At 42.4% G+C, this 15,942-nt stretch overlaps 1 protein-coding gene across 2 annotated transcripts; it reads left to right on the forward strand.

Annotated features, from left to right (window-relative positions):
* The first annotated feature begins 47 nt into the window (after window positions 1-47).
* On the forward strand, window positions 48-10,222 carry znf653 (zinc finger protein 653). 2 transcript variants are annotated; one of them, XM_083779452.1, is made up of 10 exons: window positions 48-418; window positions 1,192-1,232; window positions 1,334-1,663; window positions 2,159-2,754; window positions 3,639-3,816; window positions 4,065-4,140; window positions 4,895-5,006; window positions 5,149-5,263; window positions 5,353-5,452; window positions 9,727-10,222. In XM_083779452.1, the coding sequence occupies exons 1-10, from the start codon at window positions 135-137 to the stop codon at window positions 9,902-9,904; spliced, it is 2,010 nt and encodes a 669-aa protein (XP_083635578.1). In that variant the 5' UTR covers window positions 48-134; the 3' UTR covers window positions 9,905-10,222. The 2 variants fall into 2 exon arrangements, with proteins under 2 accessions (XP_083635578.1, XP_083635579.1); XM_083779453.1 differs by lacking the exon at window positions 1,192-1,232 and having other exon boundaries at window positions 236-418.
* The last annotated feature ends 5,720 nt before the right edge of the window (window positions 10,223-15,942 follow it).

Here is a 15,942-nt window from a genome sequence, read left to right on the forward strand (position 1 = left end):
TTTTTTATATATTAATATATTATATAATATACAATACATGTGCATGCATACACATTCCGACTTCCTGTTAGGCCAGACTACAGCTTCCGTAATCTTTTGGCAATAATCACAACACAGCTGTTGTTGTTGCCAAGATGGCGGATCGCTATGCAGAAGAAGTGGAGGCGCCGTCGCTGGACCGTGCTGCCGCTCTGAGGCGCTGCAGAGGGCGGCCCAGGCTCACCGACTCCGACCGAGCACAGCGGCGTCTGGAGTCCAGGAAGAAATACGACGTGCGGCGGGTCTACCTGGGAGAGTCCCACAGGCTGTGGAGTGAACTCCGCAGGCGGACGAGTCTGAGCGACGCCGGACTGGCAGAGTATCTAATCCTGCTTAACTCTACCTATGGAGAGAAGTACCAGCGGAAACACTGTACCGGGTAAGGCGAGCTATGTTCACTGTATTCCTGATGTTATGTCTGCAAACTGTTAATATAGTATTCTTCAATCAAAAATGTCTAGCCTAGTAGTAGTAGTAGTAGTAGTAGTAGTAGTACTACAGTGATTTTCAACCAATGGTCGGGTGACCACCAGTGGTTCTTGAGGGGGTTCTTCCAGGCGTTCCCCAGCTAAATTGGAGAGTTGGTAACCAAATGGACCCTTATAGACCTTTAACCCTTGAGAGTGTAAAATGAAACCAATTTGGTTTCATTTTACACTCTCAAAAGTTAAATGATTGTTAAATATCTGCTAGACATCTGCATTACTTAATTTACAAGAAGTCTACACAATCAGAGAATGTAGAAGAATTTTTATTTTGATCAACATTTGCCTGTATTCTCCTATGATGCCACATCAATACAGCATGGAATTGAGGACAAAATCTTATCCAACGAGGCAACGATAACAAAACATATTCTTTATTTTTGGGTCTGAGAGGCTAAATCATCAAATGGTGGTCCGTGGCTCAGATGCTGAATATATATATATATATATATATATATATATATAATGGACCTTGATGTGAAAAGGGTAGAAGACAGGTGCATAGCATACTAATACTAATTTATAATTTCTGACATGATGCAGCCACCAAAGTGTTGGCAACTTGGTATCTTCACCACATTTTTTGGTGTCGGTCACTGTGTTCATTGTGCATTGCTTTAATGTCCAGGCAATATCCAAATATCCTTTTCGTATATCTGTCTAATAGGAAGAAGATTTCCCCAGAGTTATCAGTAAAGCTCAAAAGGGGTAAGAAATCAGGTTGTATCGGTGCATTAAAACAATAACCTTAAATCACTCAGTAACAGTTGCTATTATTTGATCCGTTTTACACTCCTATTCTTTCACAGGAAGGAAGGAGCCGCGCGTTTCGAGCCTGCATAGCCTGGTGACATGGTACCAGGAACACTGCGACACGTGCCTTCACGAGCCCCAGCTCAGAGTCCTGGAGCCCCAGCTGGGCTTCTCCACTACAGCCATCTGGCAGTGTGACGCTCAACACTCTTTTGTGCAGTTCCTTTACTCGCCACCGAGGGAGGCTAGTGATTCAGAGCCCGAGGGGGAGTTGAATGGAGAGGACGATGATGGAGAGATGGTTAGCAGAATAAACGTCCCAGTGGCAAAAGGCAACATGACTAGGAAGAGGAGAAGGGAAACGATTGCTGACAGACAGCTCAAAGGTTGTTGGAGTCGTAAAACTATAGCTGATAGCAGAAGGTTTAAATATGGACGTCGGAGAAGGAAATACGATTCTTATCTATGTTTGACTTTGTAATAACTAATTTAACCAGGCCCTTTGCCATCTCGACTCTCCATTTCCTCAAAAGAACATGTCTGGACTCGTTTCCTTGTAGTGGTAAAGTACTTTAAGTGTAAACGAGATTAAAGTAAACACAAAATCTACACACTCTGTTGTATATAATAATGTTATAATTTAAAGCAGTCAACAAATGGACACTTTTTGGCCATGAAAGGTTATCCCCTTTCATCTAGTCAAGTTATAGTACCTCACTAATTTTGGCTTTCTTTGACTCACAGTTGAGCACATTTTCCCTCTAGGCTAAGTTGATCGTATAAACATGCAAATATTTATTTGCTTTTGGGTTTTGCCTGGCTGGCTGCTCTTAACATAGTTCAGTAAAGTGACTACAAATGATCTGTTTACCATTCTCTAGATGCTGAAGAAAATCTGGATGGTTCTCGGGTGCAAGATACGCCCATGGCCTGTGTGGAACAGGCCACGAATCTCAACCACCTGCCCAGCATAGTGGCTCCCTCCAGAGACATCCCACTGTCGGAGCAGACTGTCTGGGAGATGGACATGGTCATGGGGAGACAACAGGGCTCTAATGAGACAGACGATGCATTTCAAGCGGAAGGAGAGCCCATTGACTCAGAGGATGAAGAAGAGGTGCAGGATATGAGAAGAGAGAGATGTGGAGACAGAATTGGGGATGGCAGAGGAGAAGAAGAAGGGTGTGTCGGTGGGAGGGAAAGACTCAGAGATGAAGGAATGGGGGCTTCACCGGATGGCTATGAGTGCGTGGTAGTGACTGCATCTCTAACGGACAGACTGGAGAAGACGGATGAGGACCCTTCACTCTACCGGAGCCCGAGTGACCATGTTGGATTTGGCTCTCAACCTGACCTGTTGGTTCCACCGCCCATGCAGGTGCCAGAGCAAGGAGAGTTCTTTGACCCTCAGACTCTGCAAACGGTGGTGACCAGTTGTGAGATACCAGACCAGAGGGCAACTCTAGAAGGCTCACAGGTAGATCCTTGAAAGCTATTCACTCACTGTACCCATTTTTCTCTTCTTTTTGCGTTCACCATCCTCTACTAGCGACCGTAGTCGACACTTTATCCTCATTGGCTGCCTCTAGTCTAAGCAAATGGGAGACTTTCCCATAATAGTCACTCTGAACAGCATAAAACCCACAGCTAACTCATGTTGCTATGATTAGGTGATGTTATGATGATATAAAACAAACGGTGTCAAAACAAACATTGAATAAATTCTCTTCATTGTCAATGGCATTTTTAAAACAAACATATACCTGTATATAGGAGGGGCTAGCGCCCCTCAAAAACGTAAGAACGAAAAACAGTATCCTCTTTCCCTTCCTTTCTTTTTCTCTTTAAAAAAGTTGTTATTTAAATGTCAAATTCAGATTAATTGAGTCTTTTTAACATGTAAACAATCAACAATCTAGCGTGCGTGCATGTAGTGTACTGTGTATGGCAATCTGGCTCAGTAAGTACACTGACACATCATCGTTAAATACCAAGACAAAGTCATATCTCTCAATATCGGAAGTATTTGGTAGTTGAGGTCAAGAAGATCAATTGTTGATTAACCTATTGTACATATTGACATAACTTCAGAACTATTCATCGTAGGATGAGACTGTTTGAATTTGAAAACATGTCTTAATTGGAAAATAGGTAAAGGGTCGCGCACACCCAAGAATGCATTTTTTATTATTTTATCTCTACATCACAAATGGACAGACGTTTCGGCTATCCAGCCTTCATCAGTGTGACGTGCAGTTTGCCAGAATTTGCGCCGTTCTAGTTTTCTTTTATTGTTAAAGCAAAGCTGATTGTAAATTGTAAAACTAGTAGTACTATACTACCCATGTGTGTCATTTACAGCTGATTATCATCACTGGCCCCAGTTATGAAGCTCTGGCGTCAGAGGGAATCCAACTCAATATGGGAGGCGGAGACGTAGAGGAAGTCACCTGCACTGTCATTGAGGGCGTGACCTACAACCAGGTCTGCCAATCAGACCCAGACCTCGGGACAACAGAGGAAGATGAATCCATCACAGGTTGACTCTTTATTTTAGAATTTACCATTTGCTATGTAAGCTTTCTCGTTTAACTTTTTTCAGAAAGGATTTAAAGATAGAGTAAATAATGAATGATAAAATAAATATCACTTAGTAGTACCCTTGGCGGCTCACTTTTGGTTCATGACCCACTGGTTGATGTAGTTTCTACATCACATACAGTATTCTGCATTATAGATTATTTGCACTGATCTATCGATTGATCGATCATGCTGTTTCCTCCCCAGCCATGAACGAGAAGCAACTTCTACAACCCACTGTTGAACCTAGCTGTGAGAGAGAGCTTCACAGGAGCTTGAGCAGGTGATTAGCTTTTTCTCAATATTTATCCCACAATTTTGCAACCCATATTTTCACCCAGTGTCAATTATCTAATGTAATCCTGGGCGCTACACTTCCTCTGGGGGGGCAGCGGACTGACCTCATGCTTCCTTCTATGCATGAGGAGTCCAAGCTGCTTCTTTTCACCTGACAGGGGGGGAGTTTCCCCGGCCGGACGTAGCGTGTGGAAGGAACACATTATTCCGACCAATTCCTTTCCCTTCCATCAGGCTGGCCAGGGGAAGCAGTTTAGAGACCAGGATTACTGCACTCGCTCACATAATTATCAAATATGTGAGAACAGTACTATGTGGTTTTAATTAATAATTAAAACGAATTCACACACATGTCGCATGTTGAGTTTAAAAGTCGATTTTTTAAAAATGTAATGAAGAAAAGATTTGATTACCCAACCACTCAGGTCTCAGGTAAGGTTTCGGGTTCTAGAGGACCTGTGAAGAGCTCTAGTCTGAAGGACTTTGAACACTAAGATTTGCCTGGTCAGTTTGTATTGCTGCATGGAGCATTATGTTAGTATGTGAACCTCTGCTCTAAGAATAACCAGTGTGCATGGCACCCGATGGCAAAGGAAAATATGGATCAGGTTGAAACCAAACAGATTTTTGCATACGAACGGTGACTTGGAGTACAGAGGAGTTGATTGATGTATTTTCAAATCCAGTAGAGCCACTGCAGCCATACACTTCCAATTATAACTACAATTTTGCTGTGTCAGATCAAGGAGAAACAGGCGAGGCCCTGTCATCGAAGCAGATGGCATGCTCAAGATGTTCCATTGTCCATACGAGGGCTGTAGCCAAGTGTATGTAGCTATCAGCAGCTTTCAGGTAAAATCTATTTCTGGATGCTTCGTTGAAGGGTTTCGTTTCTGCCATGTAGTACTGATATGGAATAGAAGGCTGTTAAACTGATTGTTCTAACAATGATAATGATATCCTTTTTTGTTCCCCACCTTTTCTTTTATCAAAGAACCACGTGAACTTGGTTCACCGGAAGGGGAGAACCAAGGTTTGCCCACATCCAGGTTGTGGAAAAAAGTTCTATCTGTCAAACCACCTGCATCGTCATATGATCATCCACTCGGGTATAGTACATACACACACACACACACACACACACACACACGTCAGCCAGGCATTTTATTTCATCCCATATTTTTATATTGTTCTCTAGGAGTCAGAGACTTCATCTGTGAAACATGTGGGAAGTCATTCAAACGCAAGAATCACCTGGAGGTTCACAGGAGGACGCACACAGGAGAGACACCACTTCAGTAAGTTACTAATAAAAAGCCTCAGCATTTGTACTTTTTTTAACCCATTCTGGGCAGGAACCCCTTTTGGTGTTTTAAGAATTATGTTATGCTTTAGCTATTGTGTTTTATTGTATTCTATTTTTATGTTCTGCCCTGTGAAGCACTTTGAGCTGCATTTATGTATGAAAGGTGCTATATAAATAAAGTTTATTGTTATTATTATTGAAAAACGTTGCCGACTTCCGCGCTATGAGCTATCTTTTGAAAAATAGTGAAAATGTGGCGCAAATCTTTGAATATATATTTATATATCTTTGAATATATAACGCTTTTAACTCAAATCTTTGCTTCTGGGGAGGTCCCTGGAACAACATATTTTCAGATGAGGGTCGGCAGCCAATTACATATAATTTGTAATAATAATAATAATATTCTAGGTGAGATATAAACATAGGTATTTCAGAAAACTGTCATGATTTAGAAGAACATTTTTTAAATTTTAGACGTCAGCCGTCAGGCCTAAATGGATTAAGATATTTCCGAGCAGAATAATTCATACATGTAGCCTATACAAACTCAAACTCAAAGCGTGCACAAAGTTATTCTGCCTGTTTTTTCCTGTAGATCTTCAGCCAGAGACCAACCATGGCAACCAAACCAACCATATGATATTTCATTATAAGTGTATAAGGATTGACACTACAGCCTAATAACACCCTCTCAACCAGAATATATTATGACTGAGCTGTCATCGTTTCCTGATTAATTGAAAATGGAGAACCGAACCCCGATGTAGTCTTAGTGTTTTTTCTGGTTTTATCCTCAGAGCAGTTATTGACCTGTACCTTCTAACTGTACCCATTCTGTGAATAAAAATCAATCGATCAATCTTGACCTGAACACACGTATAAATCACCCCCCCCCTCCGACAGTCAGTCCTCCTCCGCGGTCTTTGCAAATAACGGACACTATAACAGGAATTAGGTATAGTCTCTCTGACTTACATATTCAGTTCAGTCCACATATAATTAAAATACATTTTTGTCACCGTCATTCATAGCAGTCTGTGCATTCAGGCATGCACAGAGATAAATTAACTATAGCTTTTGAGGTGCGCACAATATAGCCGGCCTAATTTATATATCCTACTTTTATTATGCTTATGTCACACAACGCAATAAAGCCAGTGGCTTGTTGTGGTCTTTTCACTTTCACATAAGTAGGCTAGATAGGCTACTTTATCATTCTGAAGCTCTATTCATTCAGCGAAAATGTGTCTCTTCAACAAACAGTTGAACAGTGCGTGCATGGTAACAAGAAGACTCGCCCCGTTTCTGTTTTCCTCCCAGAATGTTCCCCAGTGAGGGGTGGGAGATGCTGGACAGCAGACGTCTGGACTTTGAATTTCTCTAACTATAAACTTTCATGACAGCAGACAGACGGTACAAATATATTTTATGAAAAGCTACTACATTGAAGTCTGTTCACAGAAATTGTTGTAGGCTATGTGGGGATTATCTGACGAGGTACCATTTGAGTGTGCAAAACCTTACATATACTAAATAATACTAAATTGTTTATAGGGTCAATATAAGTAAAATAATATAGCCTTTCAACAGGAGTATCTTTTTATGTTTTTCCAAAAAGAATACAAACAGCCAATAGCATATTACAAAGTTATCCCCCTCACTGGTGACAATTCCGGGAGGGAAAACGGGCAAGCACCGGGGCGAGTCTTCCGGTATTTGCGTGCATGTGTGTGTTGGCCGTTGGGTCAGCGACTTCAGCCAGCCAGTCAGCCGGCCGGCAGCTAGTGGATGGGGTGGGGTGGGGGGGTGCATAGTATCTGGTTTCAAGCAGTGTTTTTGTGCCACATGTGGAGGAGGCGGACTTATGTCACTGGAGAAGGAAAAAAAACATGTACACGTGATGCGGAAATCCGCTGCGAGGAGACAAAATACCCCACCGAGCCTGCACCTGATGTACACTCGCTCGATGCGGTCTCGGAGAGCCCAGTGTCTCCCCAGTGTCTCCCCAGTGTCTGCCCAGTGTCTCTCCCCAGTGTCTGCCCAGTGTCTCCCCAGTGTTCGCCCAGTGTATCCAAAGTACTTTACATAGATGTGCATTTCATTCACCCATTCACACACACCATGCAAGGCACCAACCTGCATCAGGAGAAATAGGGTTTCAGAGTCTTGCTCAAGGACACTAACTCTGAGGGAGCCGGGATCGAACTGGGAACCCTCCAGCTGCTCTACCGGCCACTCTACCCCAGAGTAACTGCCGCCCCCCCCCCGTACTGTCCGTAGGCCCTTGTCACTGCTGCCCTCTACTGGTTGGTTAATTTAGGGAGGGTGTAGTAGTGGACACGCTCGTACGCAACGTGTCCCCTCCAGTACACACAAAGTGGCCAGCCCGAGTTTCAGTGGAAGGGCATAGCATGTGGAAGGGACATCACATCACCCTCCCCCGCCACACAGAGTCTCAGTGGAAGGCCATAGCATGTGGAAGGGACGTCACATCACCCTCCCCCGCCCCACTTCCCCACCGTTGAACAAGGCCATTATTGTTTGTTGGAGCCAGACGGCACCGTGGCGGATTCTCAGCCCTGTTCTCCGCGGTGGTGGGCACGGACGTTATCCCTGTGCCCTGTTTAACCCATTTTGAGCGGGAACCCCTTTTGATGTTTTAAGCATTACGTTATACTTTAGCTATTGAAAAATAGCAGATCTACAAGCTCATAGCTGACCTTGTAGGTCTGCTATTTTTGAAAAATCGTTAAAATGAGCCTCAAGTCTTGGAATATACTGTATATTTTTTCAGAGCGAACATTTGTAACTCAAATCTTTGCTTCTGGGGGGTTCCTGGAACAACATATTTTCAGCTGGGGGTCGGCGGCCAATTACATATCATTTTCGGGGTCCTTGACAGGAAATATTGAGCACCACTGATACAGAAACATACAGTAGGTGTTTCAGAAATGACTGTCAGGATTTAGGATTTAAAATTTCGATGTCGGGCCGAAATGGGTTAAACCTTTAACCTGGCCAGCAGCAGAGATTTGGGTATCTTCATGCAAAGTTCAACAGATAAAACCAAAGTGGATATTTATGTGTTTGTTTGCTAGGTACACTGTTTTGAATTGGGGCCTAAGAGTTTAGGAGGTTATTTATTACCAAATAGTGATAGTTTATGTAATCTAAATGTTGAGCACTGTTGACCAAGATTAATTCAACCCTATTATTTTTTGGGAGGCGATAGCCCCTCCTATGTCCAGCTTTCTGTGTGTGTGTGTGTGTGTGTGTGTGTGTGTGTGTGTGTGTGTGTGTGTGTGTATGTGTGTATGTACTGTAAACACAAACCTTGTCCTACCTACACAAACATTAAATCCCATTGACAATGAATGGACAATTTTGAGTGTTCGTGTAAACACAAACATTGTGTAACACAAACATTGAAGACTCAAATTCTGATTGGCCGGAATGAGATGATGTATGATGTACGATGATAAGATCGCCCCTCACTTCACACGGGTGTGATTTTTAAGGGGCGCTATAGCCCCTTCTATGAACAGCTTTAGTCCCCACACGTCTCAAGATTTGCCATTGACAATGAACAGAGAAATTGAGTCAAAATTCTGCTAAATTTGACGTAAATTAAATATTAAACACCATTGATATTGAAGGGAAAATTTACGTCATATCTAAGCAAATCAGCTAACCAATCATGTTGGTGGGAGCGCTTAGCCAATAAGGGACCACCTTATGTAAGTCAAATGTCCGCCAACATAAATTGATGTACGATGACAAGAGCTCTCGCATTTCACACGGGAGTGATTTCTTTTTTTAAATTATCAATGAAGGGTTTTTGAGTGGTGCAACCACTCCCAAGGAACAGCCTAACCTATGTGATTGTCCTAACCTATGTGACTATGTGTAGAGTACCAGTAGGGGCAAAAGTGGCGCTGTTGTGCCAGAAATGGAGAGAGAGAGATCGTGTTGCACTGTTGCCTGCTAATTGCAGGGGGAGAGAGTAGTTGCACCACTCGGTTCACACAGGTGTGATTTTTAAATGAGGGTAACATTTAAGATCACTGCAGCCCATTATTGCAGGGTGAAAATAAGTGAACTTCTCTGAACATGAACATAACACCCCACCCCTCCATTTGACCCTTCCACCCTACCTCCATCTCGCTTCTCTCGGTTCCATGATCTGCTGAACCTTCCGTCTCTCCCTCTCAACCCCTCTCCATCTGCTGAACCTTCCGTCTCTCCCTCTCAACCCCTCTCCAGATGTGAGATCTGTGGGTACCAGTGTCGCCAGCGGGCGTCTCTCAACTGGCACATGAAGAAGCACAAGCCGGAAGCCCACTACAACTTCACCTGCGAGCACTGTGGAAAGAGGTTTGAAAAGTTGGACAGTGTCAAATTCCACAAGCTGAAGAGCCACCCCGACAAGCAGTCAACCTGAAAGGGTCGGGGCAAATAAAACAAAGACAAGATGTTACTAATAGGACATGGGATGACCCAGAGAGACAAAGCCTCTGCCTCTGAAGCGGCGTGTCTCCTGTACAGTAATATCATCAGGGTACAAATGGACGGGTCCATTTGCTTCCATTTGTACACTCTTTGGAGTGAAATGAAATGAACACTGAGGATTTCACAGTGTGTTGTTCAAGATGGTCCTAAATGTGTCTTCACAGAGACTGTTGATAGAGACACGGTTCAGCTCCGAGGCGTCTTCCAGCTGTGCTGGACACAGGCTGTACGCAGCAGATAAACAGTAAAACGGTAAAAAAAAAAGCAAAACCTCAATCCACTGTTGATGTCACGATTCGGCATGACTGTTTACACATCGATTAGAGCGTCGGATTTGTACGATCCCTGATACTTAGCACTTTGTTGGTGGTGTTTCCCCAATACAATGATTTATTTGATTTCTTTCTCACTAAAGGAGTTCACTGAATAATGAGCTTTGAATCAATGTGAGATGAGTATGGAAAACTGATGCAGAACAAATTTGCGGCGAACGCTATCTGCCGAGTCAAGGATGTCATCGCTGTCGCGCAGAAACCTTGTTATGTCCAAGACCGTTACTTTTCAGGAAATGTTCAAAAGACTTAACGGTGTTTCAAGTAAAGTCACAAATATTGATGAAGCCCACAGATTATTTGAAACATTTAAAATGGCGATGACTGCTGATATACAAGCTCACTATGCAGTGTGTCAACATGCGCTGTGAGCTTCTATGCTATGGCTATTTCTGCTGCTTTTGAAACTTTTGAAACACAAAAGTATAAAATAGGGGCATTCATTTATGGTGAAAAAGAAAAAAAGGCAAGAGCTTAGCAGTGTGAATGTTTTTATGACATGGTTGTATTAATTGGGATTATTGAAAATGATTACATTGTTATAATGGGATTATTGAAGGTGATTTTGAAGATCAATGTTGGTCTTCTTTCTGCTAATTCCCTTTGTCTATGTTGACCATTGTGTAACTCTACACAAGCAGAGTCCTATTGATTGTAGATTTTGTCCTTTTTGTCCTTTTTTTCACTCAAGTGTTCTGACACGGGCTGTGATAAGATGCGTCATTCACAACGGCAATACTGTTGCGCAAAGACCCGTCCCCGCCTGCCTCTGATTGGCCCCCCCTCCTACTAGTTGGACTCTTAACCCACACATCCCGGGTTCGAATCCCGCTGCCGCCACTACAACTGCAAACAATATTTCTATTTTTTTGCGCCGATAAAGTATATAGTTTTAGAGTCTCTAGGGAACTTGAGCCACGGGTTGCGAAGGTCGCTAGAGCCGACTCAGCCCTGCTCGAGTTGCAACCCGATATGGACAGAATAGTACATTATTACCCACCCAAGGGGGGGTCTTGAGCAACAGTATTTCAATTTTGAATGATGCGTGATGAGAAGTACTGTTCCAGTGTGATTTGATATGGTACTTAATTTCTCAGGAAGATTGTGTGGTCCACTTCCCTTTCTCATGTAGCGTCTTTGGTGTGGGTGCTTATGGTGTGTGTGTGCGTGCGTGCGTGCATGCATGCATGCGTGTGTGTGTGTGTGTGTGTGAGATCCAGTATGTTTTATGTAGTTTTGAAGCAGATGCACTTTTTTATCTCCTGTCAGTCTTATCATCTGATACATCACTGTAAAACCTGAATATGGCACATATTTTATTTCTGAGGCATTTGTTTCAAACAAATGATCATTAAACTGTCCTCGTCTATGTGTGTGTGTGTGTGTGTGTGTGTGTGTGTGTGTGTGTGTGTGTGTGTGTGTGTGTGTGTGTGTGTGTCAGTCAAATGGTCAATAAACCCCTCGTTTATTGAACCGCGGCATTGCACACATGTAATCCATTGCACACATGTAATCCATTGCACACATGTAATCCATTGCACACGTAATCCAAGTGGCATGATGGGGAAATGCCACTGTTATCTAAATCAAAGCAGGTCTTGACTTGAAGTAGTATGCTTGTAAACTAAAGGGAGCTAAGATATACTAGATAACAGTCCTGTGGGGCTCATTTTAGAGGTTTTTACAACTGACGGAAAAAAGTCATATCACTAAGCTCCCCTAAATTATCCTTTTTTATCTCCAGAAGGCAGGGCTGTTTCTGTCTTTCACTCTTAACCACTTGAACCCTATAATCTCCATTCTGGGGTGAATATTCTGTGAAAATAGCAGTTCTACAAGTTCACAGTGTGTCGCAATGCGACGAGTCAGTTTGTAGATTGCTATATTCGTCTAAAAGATTTGAAATTGAGGGACAAACGGTGCAGAACTAGTATACGGCTAATAACTTAATACAAATTTGACATTCAAACATGTAGACAGAAGTACATTAACGGTATGGGTTAAAGCAGTAGGCTTATATTCTGATAGTGATCATTGCTATCGAGCAGAGGTTTTCAACAGGTGGTCCATCAAGGTATTGCATGTAGTCCCTGACCATGAATTTAGTAATGTAGGATTCGTTTTTTCTTATTTTTTTCCATTAGTTGAGAAACTGAACTAAATGACCTGGTGACTTATGATTCTGAACATCCATGTAGATGTAGTCGTTTACTGACAAGTTGGAGGCCAAGAAATTGAACAGAAAAAGGGAGTTAGAATCTCAAGAAGGGAAAGTGCATCTGATTGTCTGAGTCATTGTTAGGAAATTATTAGTAGTCATTGACTACTGATTGAGAAACAGTGAGATGTCTACACATTGGATGCATCATGCATAGCAAGCATGATGCAAAAGCACTAATCTCAGCCCATATCCCCACCCAACACAACAGTGGTCCCCAGGTTGATTCTAAGTCAGGGTGGTTTTCAGTAACATAGGTCTCCCTGTCTCTCCTGCTCTTAGAGAGACACATCATCCATTTATCAGCTTCATTTTTTTATATTGTTCCAATTGTGTCTGCTAATTTATTTTGTGTCATCACTTCCTATCAGTATCCTGATTGGAAAAAATGGGTATATAGAAGAAAATGCATTTTATGTTTAATTTAAAAGAACCAGAGAGATGGAGACTGAACTATAACATTCTTTAGAAATGAGTACTGTTGTAACATTCCCTTCCATCAGTCTCTGACTGTACTCACTATGCCAGCAGCTGTGACAGAGGGGTCCATCGTCAAAGTTGAACAAAAGTTTATCTTTTCAAATAGTGGTCTGTGGCCTGATACATATCAATGTGGGTGTCCTTGCATCTTAATCAGAAATCTTAATAAATTAGTTTCCCTTCAGTGGATTTGAGTGGATACGTCGTCTACATCATAGAAGGGATAGTAATCTGAACAGTTATCTGAACACTTTAGCCAGCTTTAAATTTAGTTTAGGACAATAGTAATTAAGAGTGACACTTCTGATGACATTTCAGTAGAGGTCGTTTTACTGGAAGAAATGCAATTAGCAATACAATTTCAAATTAATTCAATGAATGTAATAACATAACACCGAGATGTAGTTAAATCCTTTACTCTGCCCGGCCCCAGTCAATTAAGTAGGCCTATGTAAATAGGGTTTAGGTGGTTAAAAATGGTAAATGGTGCATTTATATAGCATAGATTGTGCATTACATTCACACATTCATACACCGATAGCAGCAGAAACCATTCAAGGCACCAACCAGCACATCAGGAGCAATTAGGGGTTCAGTGTCTTGCTCAAGAACACTTCGACACTACGCTCACATTCCCACCTAATACTTCGGTAGACTCGATGCGAATGGGCGGAGAAGTTGGGATTCTTGCATATTTAATTTGCTGCGTTCACACTGTCATCCGCAGCAATTGGAAACACATCACATCAATCAATGTGTTCCATTCATAAACTAGCCTACACAGGGAAATCTATGGTGATAAAATTATACTCATAACGTGCATGTGTCGTGCCGTCTGGGACTGTACCCCCCCTCTCTCTCTCTCACTATACGCACGCAGCCAGGCACTGTTCTTTTGGGCATGGAGGCACAGCGCTGAGCACACTGATATACCAGACAGCAGCACACTCCATGTGTACTCGTTGGAAGCGAAGCGAAACCCCCGTTTTTGCTCGGAGTAGAATGTGGTTCTTTGATACGATTAGGATTCGAATGAGCCTTCACACCTGCCAAACGAAGTGCACTTTCGGAAAATGCTCAGCAGGATTCGTTTTAATCGCAGCAAAGCTCTCTGCTGTGAATGTCACCTAACTCTGGGGGAGCCCGGGTTGGAACTAGAAACCTTGCGGTTACCATCCAGCCACTCTACCCTTGAGCCACCGGTTGTGGTGTTGAAGAGAATGTTGGCCTATTGTTTTGATGGGAGTGTCGGAATTTCTTCTTATTTAGTAGTTTTCTAGAAGATACTAAATCTATTATTTATCATGTCTCATTGTGTTGTCACTCAGGATGCCATTGTTGTTGAGGGTGTTCAGAGGGCCATGATGACAATACATTGATGATTGATTGATTGTTTGAACATTTTATTTCACACTATGCAGAATGGGTACATTTCAAATGAAAGCACAAGTCAATACAAAAACTGTTACTTTGTGGACGAACCATGATAAAGCACTAAACTTGTTTTCAACAGGGTCGAGCATTGAGCTAATCCCAGATGAGAGGCCAGACTCGGCACAAAGCACTTTCATGACAAATTGGGTTTGTCAATTTAGGGCATGGTGCCCAGCCCTTACCCGCAATGAGAGTGTGGGCCATAGCAAAAACTCTGCATAGTTAAAAATCTGACACGTGAAATCGCAATCTTTCATTGAATGGTGTGCGTGCTGTTTTATACTCATGTTCAACCCCAGAACAGTATCATCGACTGTGCCCCAGATGGAGCGAGGCAAATAATGTGTATAACCACTTAAACCCCAGCATCAATATTGTGGGGAAAGCTTCAGCCTAAAATAGTAGATCGACATGTTCACAATGCGTTGTGTTGTTGTGTTGTAAGCTTTTCGATTGGCTATTTTCAGCTGAAGCTTTCCCCACAATAACAGAAAACTGAAAACTTTAGTATTGAGCCCTGAGGAACTCCATTTACCCATATGGCATATTATGGGGTTTAAGTGGAGAGAGAGAGAGAGGAGGACAGAGACCATGTACAATCAGGTGTTGTGCTACATTGGCCGTAGGTAGAAATGTAAGTGCATATAGGCCTATACGTCACTATTATTACTGGGGCATGCATCCTGCCTGGCAGAGAGGAGGGATTTTATTAGTGTGTTCCTGGTGGTTATACCATTTCACGAGTAATCATTCTAAGCAGGGTTTCCTTGTATTGCAGGTGATTCCCGTTCCAGTTCAGTTGTTACACAGTGTTCTGTGTCATACACGAAAAAGACATTGTGAAAGTTTAATATGTTCTCTCTGTCACGCTGTTACAGTAGAAATTATGAGGTCAAAGTCCAAACCAACAATGACGTATTGTATTGCTGCTGACAACCCAGTTTCCGATCTGTTCAGTTTAACAGCTGTTATGATTTTAGTATGATAATGATATTGAAGTTTATTTACTGTATATAGCACCTTTCAAAACAAGGCTCCAAAGTGCTGTACAGAGCAAGGTTTAAGAAACAACATACAGTATAGCATAGTCACAATCAAAAATATGAAAACGAGAAGAAACTAGAAAAAGTGCCCTTCTGGGCACAGGTCTCCACCAGGATAGGAATGTAGGACATTGCAGCTTGCCTTCATCTGGTGGTTGGATAAAAGGGCGCCAAAAGTAAATTATCCACAGATGCAGTTAGAGGTAAAAACACTTTTCGGCCAGTTATAGCGCCACCTTGAGGCTGAGTTGAAATTGTTCATGTGGCATTTCGTCCTCGGCCTAGAGGGAATGTGCGTGCACAATTTCACGGAAATCACGCGATGTGTTCATGATTTGCAGCATTTTGTTTGAAACTGAGCACTCCTGTGAACTTTGGAAGCCAATCTTAACCAATCAGGATGGAGTCTGAGAAATCTGAAAGAGAGACTGTGTACCAATTTGCGCGATGTTTGGACAAAATC

Source organism: Protomyctophum parallelum (assembly GCF_964188405.1).
Source record: "Protomyctophum parallelum genome assembly, chromosome: 13".
In the NCBI taxonomy this organism is placed as follows: Eukaryota; Metazoa; Chordata; class Actinopteri; order Myctophiformes; family Myctophidae; genus Protomyctophum; species Protomyctophum parallelum.

Bases quoted from the DNA above. Each gene is read 5' to 3' on its own strand.
- znf653 (XM_083779452.1), top strand. From the start codon at position 135: ATGGCGGATCGCTATGCAGAAGAAGTGGAGGCGCCGTCGCTGGACCGT. The intron at 5,264-5,352 runs GTATAGTACATA...ATTGTTCTCTAG, and splicing joins TCATATGATCATCCACTCGG to GAGTCAGAGACTTCATCTGT. The intron at 5,453-9,726 runs GTAAGTTACTAA...ACCCCTCTCCAG, and splicing joins ACAGGAGAGACACCACTTCA to ATGTGAGATCTGTGGGTACC.